General features: G+C 28.4%; 1 protein-coding gene across 17 annotated transcripts in view; it reads right to left on the bottom strand.

Annotated features, from left to right (window-relative positions):
* The window catches only part of mmd (disintegrin and metalloproteinase domain-containing protein mind-meld), a 99,183-nt gene that overhangs the window by 48,794 nt on the left and 34,561 nt on the right, over nt 1-15,828 (bottom strand). For 16 of the 17 annotated variants that reach the window (XM_015327457.2, XM_089173311.1, XM_015327454.2 and 13 more), the window contains exon 2: nt 966-1,016. In XM_015327457.2, coding sequence (XP_015182943.2) covers nt 966-1,016 — 51 coding nt within the window. Of the gene's footprint in view, nt 1-965; nt 1,017-9,509; nt 9,684-15,828 lie in introns of those variants that run through there. The other variant, XM_089173310.1, reaches the window with a different exon arrangement.

Genomic DNA, 15,828 nt, shown 5'->3' on the forward strand with positions numbered 1-15,828 from the left:
GGCCAATAAAGTGAAAAGAAATTCTTGAAATTCTTGAGTTTGTCATATTGTGTCAGTTTTACTGAACTATTATACATATGTATATATACATACATACATATATATATAATTTGAAACTATAGTGTATTGTGTGATCTCGTTTCGTCTAAAATTTAATCCAATTTAAGTTTCGTATTTCCGTCCAATCATCAAGAAGTGTTGATTTAACAAATAAGCTGTAACCAAGCTTCAACGCGTAAATGTTTCACCCCCTTCATCGTATCAAGTTTCAACCACTGGAATGTCGCAATGCGGTCCTTTTCATCATATTCTTATATAACATATGTGTATTTATTTAAACATATTTTAACGAACAAACTAAGCATAAACATATAATATAATATATATGCGGTATTATATTATAGTAACTTCGATTGTACGTTTTCCAAACTTACAAACTGGCAAACACTGGTTTAATTAAATACATAGTTTGAGAAATGTGGTTGAAAGAGAAAGGGATAGAGAAATGGTAGGAGAAGGGTAGGAGAAAGGAAAGATAAAGTTTCCAATTACACATACTTTTTTTTCTATTTTTTCTTTTTAACGAGTCATTCTACAGGTCGTCGTTTAGTCTTACATCAGATTGATCGATTAAAAAAAAGAAAATTAAGTGTAAAGAAATATGAAGTATAATAGAAAGTGGAGAATAAAAAATCGGTAATGTGATATAGCATATTTATAATAAATTTTTAAAATGGATTATATTTTTTTTTCTATTTTTTACGATGCCTCGTTTGAATGATAAAAATTATTTTTTAACATGTCAGCTTATATCTCAAGTTGATTTCAATAATTAAATATAAATTAAGGATAATAATTAATTAATAAAAATTAGAAATGATATTGTTAAGTAGATTGATAATAAATAAATGAATAATAACATTTATTATTAAAATATTTTAATAATAAATTGATAAGAAACTTACCGGGTTGAGTTTCTTCGTTCCAATAGGAATCATCTAACGTGTAATCGGTGTCTGTAAACAAACAAAAGATAACAATTAATAAATTAATAAATTTAATATTATTTTTATAATTTATATTGTGTTTAAAAATCATGTTAACAAATGTTTTTTATCAATAGACATGCATGCGTGCGTCACAGGGTAATTGTTTTGTTTGTTTTTTCTTGTTTTTGTTCTAAAGTAAGGGGTGAGTGGGTGTTTGGTGGGGGTATCGACAGTTTTATGGATCAAAGATAATCTAGAAATGAAATAGTAGTTCGAAAAAAAAATATGATTGGTTGGCTGGTTGGTTGGTCGTTTTTCTCATCATAGAAATCAGCTGACACAATCTAACGTTGAAGGTGTAATCAGCCTGATCTAAATCGTGACGAGAGTCTCAATCTAAACGACGTACGATGTTGTTTTCCCTTCTTTTAGTTTTCTTTTTCTTTTTCTTTTGCCCCTTCACAACAACTTCTTCTTTTTCTTTTCCCAAGGACCCTTAGAAAGTGCACCCTTTTACGCACCCTCGCGCGTACACGTCAAGCTTTCTCCAATCAGCCAACAGTCACGGTTCACCAACTTTAACCTTTTTTCTTTTCCATCTTCTTTTTATTTTTTTTATTTTTTTTTTTATCACAAACGATCTAACTACAAGGATTTCTTATTCCTAAAAAAAAAAAAAAAAAAAAAATAAAATGGAGAAGTTAACCCTTTTACTGAGTTCTATTAAAACAAACAAAATTAATAAGATAAATGTGTTACGTTTTTTACAATTTATTTATGTCTTATTAATTATTATTATTATTATTTTTTCAACGACATTAGAATTGTTTTTATTAACCAACAAAAACTGTAACACGAAGTTTAACCCTTTTGCTTAGTTCTACTAAAAAAAAAAAATTGATAAGATAAATGTGTTACTTTAATACGTAACAATTTATTTACGTGTTGTTAATTATAATAATAATAATAATAATTATTATTATTATTATTGTTATTATATTTATTTTTTCAACAACATTTAAATTGTTTTTATTATCCAACATAAATTATAACACGAAGTTTAATCTTTGTTCTATTTTAACTCTCAACAACGTGTAACAAAGTTTCGAATACAAAAACATAATAGAAAAAAGAAAAAGAAGAAAAGAGGGTTGGAATATATTATTATATGATAGTTAGTGCTTCCCATAAAAAAAAAAAAATAGAATAAAAAAGGAAGAAAGGGGGTTGGAATATATTATTATCTGATAGTTAGTTTTATCCATGTTAAAAAAAAAAAAATGAAAAAAGGGGAAGAAAAGTTTGATTTCCGATCTGTTGCACGTCGTAAAGTTGAATTATTTGACGAACATGACGTATAACGGGTGTAACAATGAGAGTAAACTCTCCGAGGTGGGGGTGAAAGGGGGTGGATTATCCGACAACGAGAGTTTGGATGCACCAGCACCAACACCAACACCAGCATCAGAACCAGCAGCAGCAACAGCAGCTGCGGGCTGATATGTACGAACGTACATTTTATCAAGGGATGCAGGTTTGGCCCTTTCGTGCTAACAACACGCGTGTATGAATTCACTTGAAAATATGTGTGGAGAGAGAGAGAGAGAGAGAGAGAGAGAGAGAGATGGGGAAAGGTAGATACGGAGGACCTGGACGCAAAAACTTTTTCTTCAACTTTCATTATATCCAACGAAACTTTTTCATCTCCATACTGTTAGGTTCGTAATGCTTAGTGCATTCTCAAAATTCATAAAATGGACGTCCTGCGAATAAAAAGATGCAGTTTCTATTGGCCTACTTCTTTTTCACTTCTTCTCATACAGAAACATACGAAAACTAAACCTTGATTTGATTATGAAGTACAGTTAGTTTAGAGTGAATTATAGGTTAGGTTGAATGTAAGTGTTAATAAATATTGTTAAATGATCAGATTTTTGTTTAACTTTAAATTTTTATGCATATTAAAGTGGAAGATAGAAATTGGGTAATTTTAAGATTTAAATGATCATTTGGTTTATGTTGTATAAAAGTGTACAACTATATAATTGTGTTAATTATAATATATAATAAAATATATAATATAATTATTATAATATAAATTTAAAAAACATTTATATAATATAACTATAATATAATATATAATATAATTGTAATAATATAACCTAAAAAAAATTATATATATTATAATTGTAATATAATATATAAAATAATATTATACTATAAAACTATATAACTATAATATCGAAATTTTAATATTATTAAATATGGAATTATAGGTAATAATAGTAGGAGTTACTAAATATTATTTTTAAATAACCAAATTTTGTTAAACCTTGCATTTATATAATACATATGAATAAATAAATATATTATAAATAAATAAATAAAAAATATTATATATATATATGTATTAGTTTTAGTATTATATAAAAAATTTAGTATTATAATATATACTACTATACTATTACTATAATACTTAATAACATATACAAATATATATATTAACTTGAAAAATAGAAATTGGTTACTATCAAGATTTAAATGATCACTCGCTGTATATATATATATATATGTTTTATATATTCTCAAAATATATTTTTTTTTATCCATATAGAAAAAGGAATTGAACTCGACCACAGGGATTCATACTAAATTTTAATATCATTAAATATCATGCGCATAATAGCTTGATGATGAGGTAACACGAAGGAAATGTAGGCCGTGCGTTTAACGGCAATTGCGGTAATAAAATTTTCCTTCTCCCCTTCTACCCTACATCACCCCGTAGAACCCCTCCACCCCTTTAAATTCGACGTTACAGTGTTCTGGTATACAACGCCATTATTGAAATATTCGATAATGGATGACGTATTTACGATCCCTTGCGAGAATTCATTCGAAACTGATCGATCCCTACCAAAATTCGTTTCAAATATCATCCCCTTTTGCAACGTTTGATATTTATAGAAAAAAAAAATACCCAAGCTTATGGGGTTTTTCTATTTTTGGGTGTGGATAGTTTTCTTTAACCTAAACTTGTAAATGCAAGGACTTAAATCATTATCCGAACGAGAAAATCCTAGGTAAGTTCTCGAACTTTGTACCAATCTAATATTCTTTTACTACTTCAACCCCTCACACCCCAAACTCTATCCTTTTCTACCCCCTCATATTGCTTTTCATTTCACGGGCTTTACATTGAACGAAAAATCTATTCTAACCGTAAGATAACTTTTTCCTACCCCCCCCCCCCCACCCCCATATACACATATATATACACACATGTACACGTACAAGTGGATATATATATATTTTGCTTATTCGAAAGAAAACTTGGAATATTCTTCGTAGAATTTTTTAACAAATTTATGTTCAATCGAACTTTTTCTTTGTACGAAATTTTTTGTTGATAAAAAAAAGATGATTAAATGAGTTATAATATATATATATGCTATATTTATAATATAGGGTGTTTTAATTACCGGAATGGTAATAAAACGTGAGTAGAATAAACTATGATAAAATTAGTATACGCTTTGAGATTACCGTTTGGCTAATTAACTAAGTAAACTGTCGAAATAATTGTTAGATCGAGGATAGGAAACGTTTCATGCATTGAAATAACGAACGATACTGGGGAATTTATCAACGAATTATGGGATTAGTTTCTAATCTAATTGATTTTATCAAATACAATTCTATATATACATAACATATATTATATCATATAATAAAATATCGAAATATTTGTATGAATAAATGAAATTCGTGATAAAGAACGATTTGTTTAAAACAAAACTTAATATGATTATATTAAAAATTAGATTAAAAAGATTTTTCTCTTCCAAAAATAAAATATAACAATTTTTATTTATTTGTCATAGCAATCTACGAATAATAATAATAATAGAGAAACAACACAAAAAAAAATTTTTAATGAACAATTTGCTTAAAACTAAACTAAATATGATTATTAAAAGTTATTAGGTCGAGTCATAAATAACTTTCAGTTTTTATGAGACAAAGAATGGCGTTTCTGCGACTGATAAGTGCAAGACACCTTTCATGGAGTTTTTTTTTGCACTCTTTGCAATTGTTCAACGTATCTATTCGATTTTGCTCCAATATTACCTTTAAAAGGTTCGTCAAAGTCGGAAATACGTCCTGCACTCGGTTCATCTTTTAAGATCGTATCTCCAGAACGAAATTTTACAAACCAATTTCTGACTGCTCTATCAGTTATCAGTCCTGCACTGTATACGCTGCATATTTTTTCAGTTGCCACTTTAGTGCCATTATCTTGTTTCAATTCCTAAAGCATTACATTTCGAATATGCACTTTTTACTATCCATTTCAGTGGTTAAGAAAAACGGTTTAATCTAACATTGACTGTATAAAAAAGTTAACAGAAGACTAACTGAATTCTCATCTATAAAGTGATATCGAAAATCCGTTTGTTTCGGTGACTTATAGTAGGTAAATACGAAAAATAGATTCTACATAGCCGCATCGGAAGTTACTTATGACTCGACCTAATAGATTAAAAAGATTTTTCTTTGCCAACAAAAAAAAATATAAAAATTCTTATTCATTTGTTATAGTAATCTACGAATAATAATAATAATAGTAATAAAAGGAAAAGAACACAAAAAAAAATTATTAATGAACGATTTGTTTAAAACAAAGCTAAATATGATTATTACAAATTAGATTAAAAAGATTTTTCTCTGCAAAAAAAAAGTATAAAAATTCTATTCTAATAATTTACGAATAATAATATAATAATAATAATAATAATAATAATAGATGATGTATAATTTATTTGAATATCCACCGACACCTCGGGATTCACGTGAACGTCCAATAATGTGAGAGTGTGTGAGTGATGATCGATACTAACATGGTTTATTACGTATGACTCGCACACGTCAACGATTCGATTTTCAAATCCAATTTTTTGTCTTTTTTTTTTTGACAAGGTCGTTGAATTTTGACTGCTTTTAATAGGGGGGTAAAAGACCCCATATCGATAGGGTGGGAAAGATAGAAGGGGAAGGAAAAGTCTGTATACCGATATAAATCTTTCAACGTGTTTGGCATATTTTTATTTTAGTATTTTGGTATCGTTCGTTCCTAGCGATTGGTTGTAAATCGGTAAACCGTTTGGACAGAACAAATAAACCAAAAAAAAAAAAAAATAGTAAAAAAATAACGTGTGAGAGACAAAGAGGTAATAAATTTTGAAACTAATAAAAATAATAAAAATAATAAAAATAAAAAAGAATCAAAATTGCATAGTTGAATTGCATAGATAAATACGAGAAATGGTTTATAAGTAATTGAGATCTCGACTTTAGGTCAAATCTCTAAAAGGGTGACCTCTATAACGAAAAAAAGAAAGTAAAAAAAAATTGGGGAAGACCCGGAATACTCGGCAATCATAGAAAAGAAAGAAAAAGAAAAAAAACGTTCGAAGGGTCATTTCATTTTTGTAATTTTTATTTTTTATTTCGTAAGAAATTATTTAACGTGTCGTCGTCAGTAGGAAATTGCAGTTTTTATCGGTAATTGGAACGCTGCCAGGCATTGTGTTTAATTTTCTTTTTTTTTCACCTCCTCTCTCACCCCACCCCATCTCTCACACTTATCTTATATTTATATATATTTTTAAATGTTTCTCCTTATATATATAAGAAAATCCTGTGAAAGAAACTTGTGCTAAGCATATTATCGAATGTCGCGAAACAGCTGACACAGTTTCCTAGCTAACCAAACGAGACCAAAGAGAAAAAGAAGGAGAAGAGAGGAGAGGAGAGAAGAAATGTGAAACGAGAGACTAAAATGAACGGGGGATAAGAATTTCTCGGCGCCATAAATGAATTTTAGTTGTTTTCTTAAGCAGCACGGGGAATGCTGACGTGGTTGGTTGGTTGGTTGGTTGGTTGGTTAGTTGGGGGTAAGGGTGAACTTAATACGTGGTACGAATTAATTGCGAACTCTTGTAAAACCGGAAGAGCAAATAAGAAGTTGGGTGGATGATAATCGGACTTATATTTGAAAATGGACGAAATCGTTGATGACGTTAGAAAATGGGTATTATTATGGTTTTGGTGGTGGTTGTAGTGGATGTAAAACTGGACTACATTCTTTGCCAACTCAAGGACATTTTTGATGACGATTTGAGACACACATACACACATAGAAGTATACATGTATATGCACACTATTCACCTAATTGTTTCATTTTTTTTTTCCTGGCTCTAACAATCTCGAGAGATTTTTATCTTTCCTTCGAAATTTAATTCGAAAGATAAAAGAAAAATGGGAGAAAAATAGTAAATAGGTCTTTCAATTGAAAAACGTTTTAGGAAAATTGTTTTATTCCTCTGGTTTCTCATGTTTTTTTACTATAATAAAGCTATTTCGTAGTTTAACAACAACATTTTTATAGAGTAAAATGTATTATTCATAGTTGTAAGCGGCTTAACGTATATATATAAAAAAAATAAAACAAAAAGATAATAATAAAAAGAAGCTTCAACGGTATAATGCACTATGATGCAAAAAAAAAAATGATAATAAAAAGAGAGAGAGAAAAATCGTTATTTATAACGCGTAATCTGTGATATTAGATTTAAGAGAGTTCTAACAAAAACAATTATAATATTATTAATAACTATTTTATATTAATAATACAATACTAATAATAATTTAAACAATACTAAAAAAAAAATACACTACTCCTTTATTTTTATTATTTTACATTTCTTTCCTAACCTATAAAGTAATTAAAACAAAATCCGTGATATTAGATGAAAGTTTTAGCAAAAAATAATTATAATAATACTAATAACTATATTATACTAATAATACTAATAGTACAATATTATATACTAATAATACAGTATTAATTATAATTTAAACAATACTAATACTACTCCTTTATTTTCATTATTTTACTTTTCTTTCCTAACCTATAAATTTATTAGAAAAACAAAATCCGTGATATTAGATGAAAGTTCTAATAACAAAAGTTATAACAATATTAATAACTATTTTATACTAATAATACTAATAATACAATTCTAATAATAGTTTAAACTATACTAATACACTACTCCTTTATTTTTATTATTTTACATTTCTTTCCTAACCTATAAATTCATTAAAAAAAATCAAAATCCGTGATATTAGATGAAAGTTCGAGCAAAAAATAATTATAACAATAATAATAACTATTTTATATTAATAATACTAATAGTAAAATTAATATAATACTAATAATAATTTAAACAATACTAATACTACTTTTTTATTTTCATTATTTTATACTTCTTTCCTAACCTATAAAGTCATTAAGAAAGAAAAAAAACAATAAAACTCTTTTTATTTTTCTATCGTTTCACCCCTAGACTATGATAGGATGAAGAATACGAAGACGAAAAAAGAAAAGAAATAAAAAGAGATAGAAACAGAGATAAAAAGATAAAATGAAAGTAAGATAGATTGAAAGATAAATCTAAAAGCGGATTTTCTAGAATTTTGCTATCGATTGTTGAGTAACAATGAAGAGGTGAGGTGCTGAAGGGGGAGGGGTTAGAAATAGAGAAATAAAAAATCGAGAAAGGAAGAAAGAAACAGAAGGAGAATGTGAGGAGGAGGGGAGGGGGAGGGAGGGGATGCTAGAAATAGAGAAATAGAAAACTGACCGACACGGATAAGACGTGACCGTATAAAATCTAAGTCTCATTTTACGGTAAGAGCAGAAGAGAGAGAGAGAGAGAGAAAGAGAGAGAGCTTGAGATGGAGGTGGGGGAATTGTGGAAAGTGAAGGGGCTGAAGGTAGAAGTGTGGCAAGCAAAAGGGGATGACGAGGGGATGACTAGGGGGATGCGGGCGTGGTAGAACGGGATAAAACGAAAGAAAAGAAAATAAAAGAAAAGAAAAGAAAAGAAAAGAAGCGGCAAGGAAGGCTCGGGGCCTCGGCTCAGCTCAGCTCTCGGCTCGGAGTTTCACTCGGCGAGGTCGGACTCTTTTGAATTTGTTGGCAGTGATGCCAACGTAAACCGCAACGGTAACAAATTCTCCAACGACCAACACAACGGGGAAGGGGGTTTGACGTTACTGGACAATTCTAAGGGCAAGAAGAGAAAGATGGTAGTAGATGAAATAAACGTTGAGGGTTGAGACGACAGAGATGGATAAACAGATAATTGGATAGAAAATATGACAGAAAGAGAAAGAGAAAGAAAGATAGGAAGAAAGAGAGGAGGGTAAAGGGGAGAGAGGGATAGAAAGTAAGTAAAGGTTGGTTGGGTTGGGTTGAGTTGGTTGGTTGGGTTGGGTTGCTGTGAGGGTAGAGAACAAAGTGAAGGAGTATGAAGTGTAGTAGTATAGTAACGTAGAGGTGAAGAGAGAAAGAGAAAGAGTGAGAGAGAAGGGGGTGGAATGAAGGAGTAGTAGGGAGCAAGAGAAAGCGGGGCGGGGGTGGGGGTTGTGGATCCCGGACCGTTCAGTACCATTGCATATCCCGCACATCTCGCAGGTGCAGGGCGTGGTGCCTTGTCGGCAATATCGATTACAAACCCGGGCGGTTGCGCATTCACGTCGACACGTGGACGCGCACACGGCGGACCCACCACCACCACCACTACCACCGGCGGCACCAGCTAGACTAAATTTGTGTTGCCCTATATTTTAGGTTCCCGCACTCATCTGCCTCTCAAAGATTGATTGCTTTTTCCTCCGCCCCTGGTTTGCTGCTGCTGCTGCTGCTACTGCTGCTGCTACTTGCTTGCTTGCTTGCTTGCGGCCTATCCTTAAAACGATGAACGAAACGCGATGGACGCGAACTACTCTCCGGTTAGCATCAGATATCGACACGGAATTTATTTTACCTGTTCACAAAATGATCTCTAACATCTTTCTCGATAGTTTTAACCTTCAACCCCAATTATCATCATCCTCCTTTTTCTTATCTTCCCATTTTTGTCTCTTTTCTTTCTTTGAAGGTTTCTTTCCTATTTCTCAAAAGTATCTTTCAATACTCGCAAAGACTTTGTTAAGATGTATATATATACGTATTAGTCTCGATTTCTCGCACCGTTTCATATAAGCCGATTGCAAGTGTAATCCTTAAGCTCGAAAAATCATCCCCTTCGTACAATTTCTTCCCTCTTTCTTTTCCTTTCTTTTCTTTCTTTTACCACCTGACACGCTTTAGAAGAAATCGCCTAATCGTTGGAAGATCCTTTTAGATCGAGGAAGAGGAGGGGGTCTACTATCTTTATAGTTAGAGTCATTTTGAACTAACCGAATGTTCTCTTCCTACTCTATAGGATCGATAATCCGATGGATCCGTTCCTCCTTCCTTTATCGTTCCCTTTTAGAGAGAGAACGTTGACCTTCGAGGCCACACCGTTGCACCCTCTCAACCTTTCCCCAACCCCTATCTTTCTCCTCCTACCAACACCATCATGTTCTGCAGTTTGCTTATGCGAATCGCTTTACCAATACAGAGTCCTTACGAGTTCTGCGTAATCTACCAGCCCAGGCGTGGGAAATACACTTCATACAAAGAGTGAGAGAGAGAGAGAGAAATAGGTGGAGTATCTACTATCTCTCTTCTAGTAACATCCTTCTTCCTCTTCTGTTGCAGTAGTTCACATCCGTTTACGGTACGGACGTCCCAAATGCGTTTTCTCGGCTTCTGCGCGAAGGAAAACTTGACAGTTTACGATAAAGATGTACAACCAATAGGAAATAACTTTCTTTCCACTATTTTTATTACTATTTCCTATCTAGTAAATTCACTTTTTCAATTTATATATTATATATAATATATGTATATATAGGATATATTGGACATTAAGATATTATAATATAATATTTTAATAATTAGTAGAATATTTAATAATATAAAATAATTAAATAATATTTAATATAATATAATATTAAATAATATATATAAATAATATATTTATTATTTTTTTTTAAAATGCAATATACGAATTTGGTCAGCAAACTATGATAAGAAGTTATAAATAATAATGATAATAATTATATTATTTAATAAATATTAGTCAATTGCAAAATATATAAAAATTTATGAATTTTGTTTTATTATTAAAAATAGGCAAAATTTTTCGATAAACCTAATATATATTTTTCCTTTTTTTAGTTTTTTTTTGTTGTTGTTAAAAATAAAGCAATAAAATAGCTAAATAATGTACAATAATTTATTCCTATGTATATATATTTTATTCATTTATTTGATTTATGTCGTTTATTTATGAGATACGTTTTATCAACGTATCGTCTTACCTAATGAAATTTCTATACCAATAGGAAAACATTATTAGAGTCTCTAGTTCTAGTGACTATTTATAAAAGCACTCGATTTCTCTTCCCTCGTTTACATCGAGAACACCCGTTTTCCGTTTTATCAATGGCTCGACCAAAATAGTTTCTTCATGTAAAGATATATATATATATATATATATATATGTATGTGTGACTGCTTGCAAGCGTGTGTGTGTAAAGGTTTGTAAAGGTTCGTTCAAAAACGATTTTCTTCTTTAAAAAAAAAAAAAAGAAAAAAAAATACTAAATTTATAACTTCATTTGAAAACATGAAATTTGTAATACTTTGTAATATTTTTTAACGTAATTTTAATTTAATTGCATCTACAAAAAAAAATGAAAAAAAAAAATAAGCGTTGTAGGGAAGTGGGAAAATTAGTGATGCATGAAATAAAAAAAAAAAATAAAATAGAAAAATAAAAAAGAATGAGAGTTGTAGGAAAATGGGAAAATTAGTGATACAAGAAATAGAAAAAAATAAAATAGAAAAATAAAAAAGAATGAGGGTTGTAGGGAAATAGGAAAATTAGTGATATGTAAAATGGAAAAATAAAAAAAGGGGTTGACACATTTATAAGATTATTTCAAGGGTTACTTTTATTTTTATTTTTATTATTTTCTCTTTTTGATTACTTTGAATGAGAGTACACGACGATTTTATAGTAGTTTTCGGAAAACTGGTATATGAAGTTAGAGAAGAAGGGGTTGTGGGGATAGGCAGGGTTTAGAGGAGGAAGAAGAGGGATGAAACGAGTACTAGACTAAATTGTGTACTTGAACTCTGGCCGGTATTTAACCTATGACTAATTAGACTGACACGTTTTGCACTGTGAGTTTGGTTGACAAAGCAACACACGATCTTACAAAATTATCATCTGGCTGACTGGTTGGTTGGCTGGCTGGCTGGGTTGACTCTACTTCAACATTGTAAACTTTAGCGGTTATTAACGGCAAAAGGATGAAAGAATAAAAGAAAGAAAGAAAGAAAGAAAGAAAGAAAGAAAGAAAGAAAGAAAGAAAGAATGGTACAAAAAAAAATAGATGAGCGTAAATAGTTGTCAGGGAAGAAAGACAGGTAGATATTGTTTTTGTTTAAACAAAAAAAGAAATGAAAAGGAAGAAAGAAGTAGAAGAAGTAAAAAATTATTTTATAATAAATATTAAAATTTAAATAATATTAAATAATATGATATAATATATATATATATAATAATATTTGAATTAATATATTTATATAATTAATAAATATTTATATAATATATAAATAATAGAATATAATATTATATAAAATTTAAATAATATTAAATAATAATATATAATATATATAGAATAATATTTAAATTAATATATTTATATAATCAATAAATATTTATATAATATATAAGTAATATAATATAATATTATATAAAATTTAAATAATATCAAATAATAAATATTTTAATAAATATAAAATTTAAATTTTAATAAATATTATTAATTTTTAAATAATTATTATTGTTATTATTATAATATGTATTAATTTAAATTATTTCTTTTCTTCATAGATATTATTCTAAATAATTATTAAATATTTGATATATATATCTTAACGTTACACGTATTTTATATCTTCGTTCATTTTCGTTATTATTAATTAACGTTGCGATTAAAATTGTCCTTCTAATTGTTTTTCTTGTATTTTTTTTCTTCTTTTTTTATTTTTTTAATTAACAATTATTTAATCCTTATTAATTCGCTCGTTGCATACGTTATTTACGTTGTTGCATGGTAAGACTCTTATATGAGTAGGTTAAAGTTTTGCTTTAATTATTCGTATATGGGTCACTGGTAACTAAAGGATTCAAAATTAGGGAATATAATATATTTAAACATCTTCTTCTTACTAGTATTATTATTTTTTTCTTTTATCATTATATCACTTTTTTATATTTCATCTTTACGACTTTAACAGGACCATAAAAAGAATCGTTTTGATAACAATGTTTTTTTTTTTTTTTTTGATGTCCTCCTAAAAAAAACGAGGATAACACACGTAACGTTAAAAACTACACCTAACGTTATTTCTATATTATTATTATTATTATCATCATCATGATCATCATGGTTGTCGTTTACGTAAATAGGCGTCGTAAAAAGTCTTGTCTCCTATGAAAAGGAGTATCATAAAAAGAAAAATATTAAGTCACATCTAACACCATATGATATGCGTGACGAACCAAGAAACGAGTAATAGGGGGTGTAAAGAACGTAAAGTTATTTTTTTTTTTTTTTTTTTTTTTTTAACGACCAACTACCAAGTCGTAAAACTCATAAATTGTCAAGCAAGGGAAGATATTTTTTTCCCCACATGGAATATTTCAATTTTCGTATATTTCGTATACGTGTTTTGCACGTTTCTCGACCGGATAAGTTTAGTAGTTAATGGGTGGGGGATGGGTGTGGGTGAGTTGGTTTGGTGAGTTTTGCGTCCACGTTCACAGAAAACATATCCGTCTCCGATGTCGTTCGCACTTACATCCGTGCTTTCAAGTTTTTGAAGCTTTTTGACGAAGGGAAACGCCATTAATAAATCTTCCTTCTTTTATTTTACTTTTTTCTTTCTTTTATTCTTTCTATTTCTATTTGTTTGTTTCATATCTTCCATTCCTAGAGTACTTTACATTCTTCTAATTTTTTTTTTTTATTTTTATTTTTTTTATTTTTTACGAAGTTTTGTTCCCAATTTAAAAAAAAAAAAATTCATTTTTTTCTCCCCACCTCAAAAAATTCATTTTATTTCTCCCCATCCTTCTTTTCACGTTTGTCTCATCTTTCTATTCTTATTTCTACTTTTCTTTTTCTAACTCGTAAAAAAAGAGGTTTGAAAATGATTTTTAAAAATGTGCTTTAAAGAGAATATAGTAAAATTATACATAGTGTAACGTAATTTTGTTTAAAATGAAAATGGAGCAATCGAACATTAGAATCAATCGCTAACACTTTCCTAGAAACTCGAGGGGAAATCATAAATTTTGCTTTCGTGACTTGGCAACGGCGACAGAGGGAAAACTAGTAATAGTAATAATAATAGTAGTAGTAGTTGGTTAAATTTACAAACGTTAGGTAGGTGTGTACAAATTTCTTGTATGCTCACAGAACAATTTTGTATAATATAATAAATTTATAATTATATTCTAATATTACTATTTTCTAACTTAAAAGTAAAAAGAAAAACTAATTAAATATTTATATAATAATATAGACAATATGAAAAAATATATATTATTATTATTATTATTATTATTATTATTATTATTATTATTATTATTATTATTATTATTATTATTATTATACATATTTTATTTTCTAACCTAAAAATATAGAAAGAAAAGTGTGTTTATATATATTTAACTTATCTTTTTTATTTCCTAACCTAAAAGTAAAAAGAAAAACTAATTAAATATTTATAATATAGACAATATGAGAAAATATATTATTATTATTATTATTATTATTATTATTATTATTATTTTTATTATTATAATTATATAGTACATACTTTATTTTCTAACCTAAAAATATAGAAAGAAAAGTGTGTGTATATATATTTAAATTATCTTTTTTATTTTCTAACTTAAAAGTAGAATAAAAAAATAATTAAATATTTATTTAAATATAGACGATATGAAAATATATATTATTATTATTATTATTATTATTATTATTATTATAACATATATTTTATTATCTTTACTATTTTCTAACCTAAAAGTAACAGAAAACTTAATTAAATATATATAATAATAATATTAATATATATCTTTTAATATTGTCTATATTTAAACAAATATTTCATTGAATAAATAGAAAAATTGAAGATCTAACTAGAAAATAAAAAATAGTTCAAATTAATATTTATTATAATAAATAAAATTTATTATGTAATTATTAATCGTTAAATACAAAAAAGAAAAACCTACATGATAATAATTTTTATTTAAACAAATATTTCATCGAATAAATAAAAAAAAATTAAAAATCTTACTAGAAAGTAACTAAAAAATTAAAAAACAAAAAGAATTGACCATATAGTTGTATATATATATATATTCTAGGAAACGCCCTCACGTGATTCTCATATCTCACCAACCCTTCTAAAGCAACTACTACAAGGTTTTCCTGGTACACGTAACGAGACTCCCTTTTCCTCGAGATTTTTCACGATTCGTCGGTAGATAAAAAGCTTTATCTATCTTTCCCACCATCTTTTACTTTAAAAACCCCCTTCCTTCCCTTAACCTTTTTCTCTTTCCTATCTTCAACCACCACCACCACCACCACTACCACCACCCTTTTTCACTCCCAATAGAAAAGCATCTGCTCATCTAGCAAGAAAGAAGAGAATAGTAATTTTTTTTTTTTATTTTTCTTTTTCTTTTTCTCTTTTTACAGTTGGAAAACTCGAACGAAAAAATTTGTCTACGTACACGGTAATTT

Source organism: Polistes dominula, unplaced genomic scaffold, assembly GCF_049000335.1.
Source record: "Polistes dominula isolate Pdom_NZ unplaced genomic scaffold, Pdom_raw_medaka scaffold_35, whole genome shotgun sequence".
NCBI classification, from domain to species: Eukaryota; Metazoa; Arthropoda; class Insecta; order Hymenoptera; family Vespidae; genus Polistes; species Polistes dominula.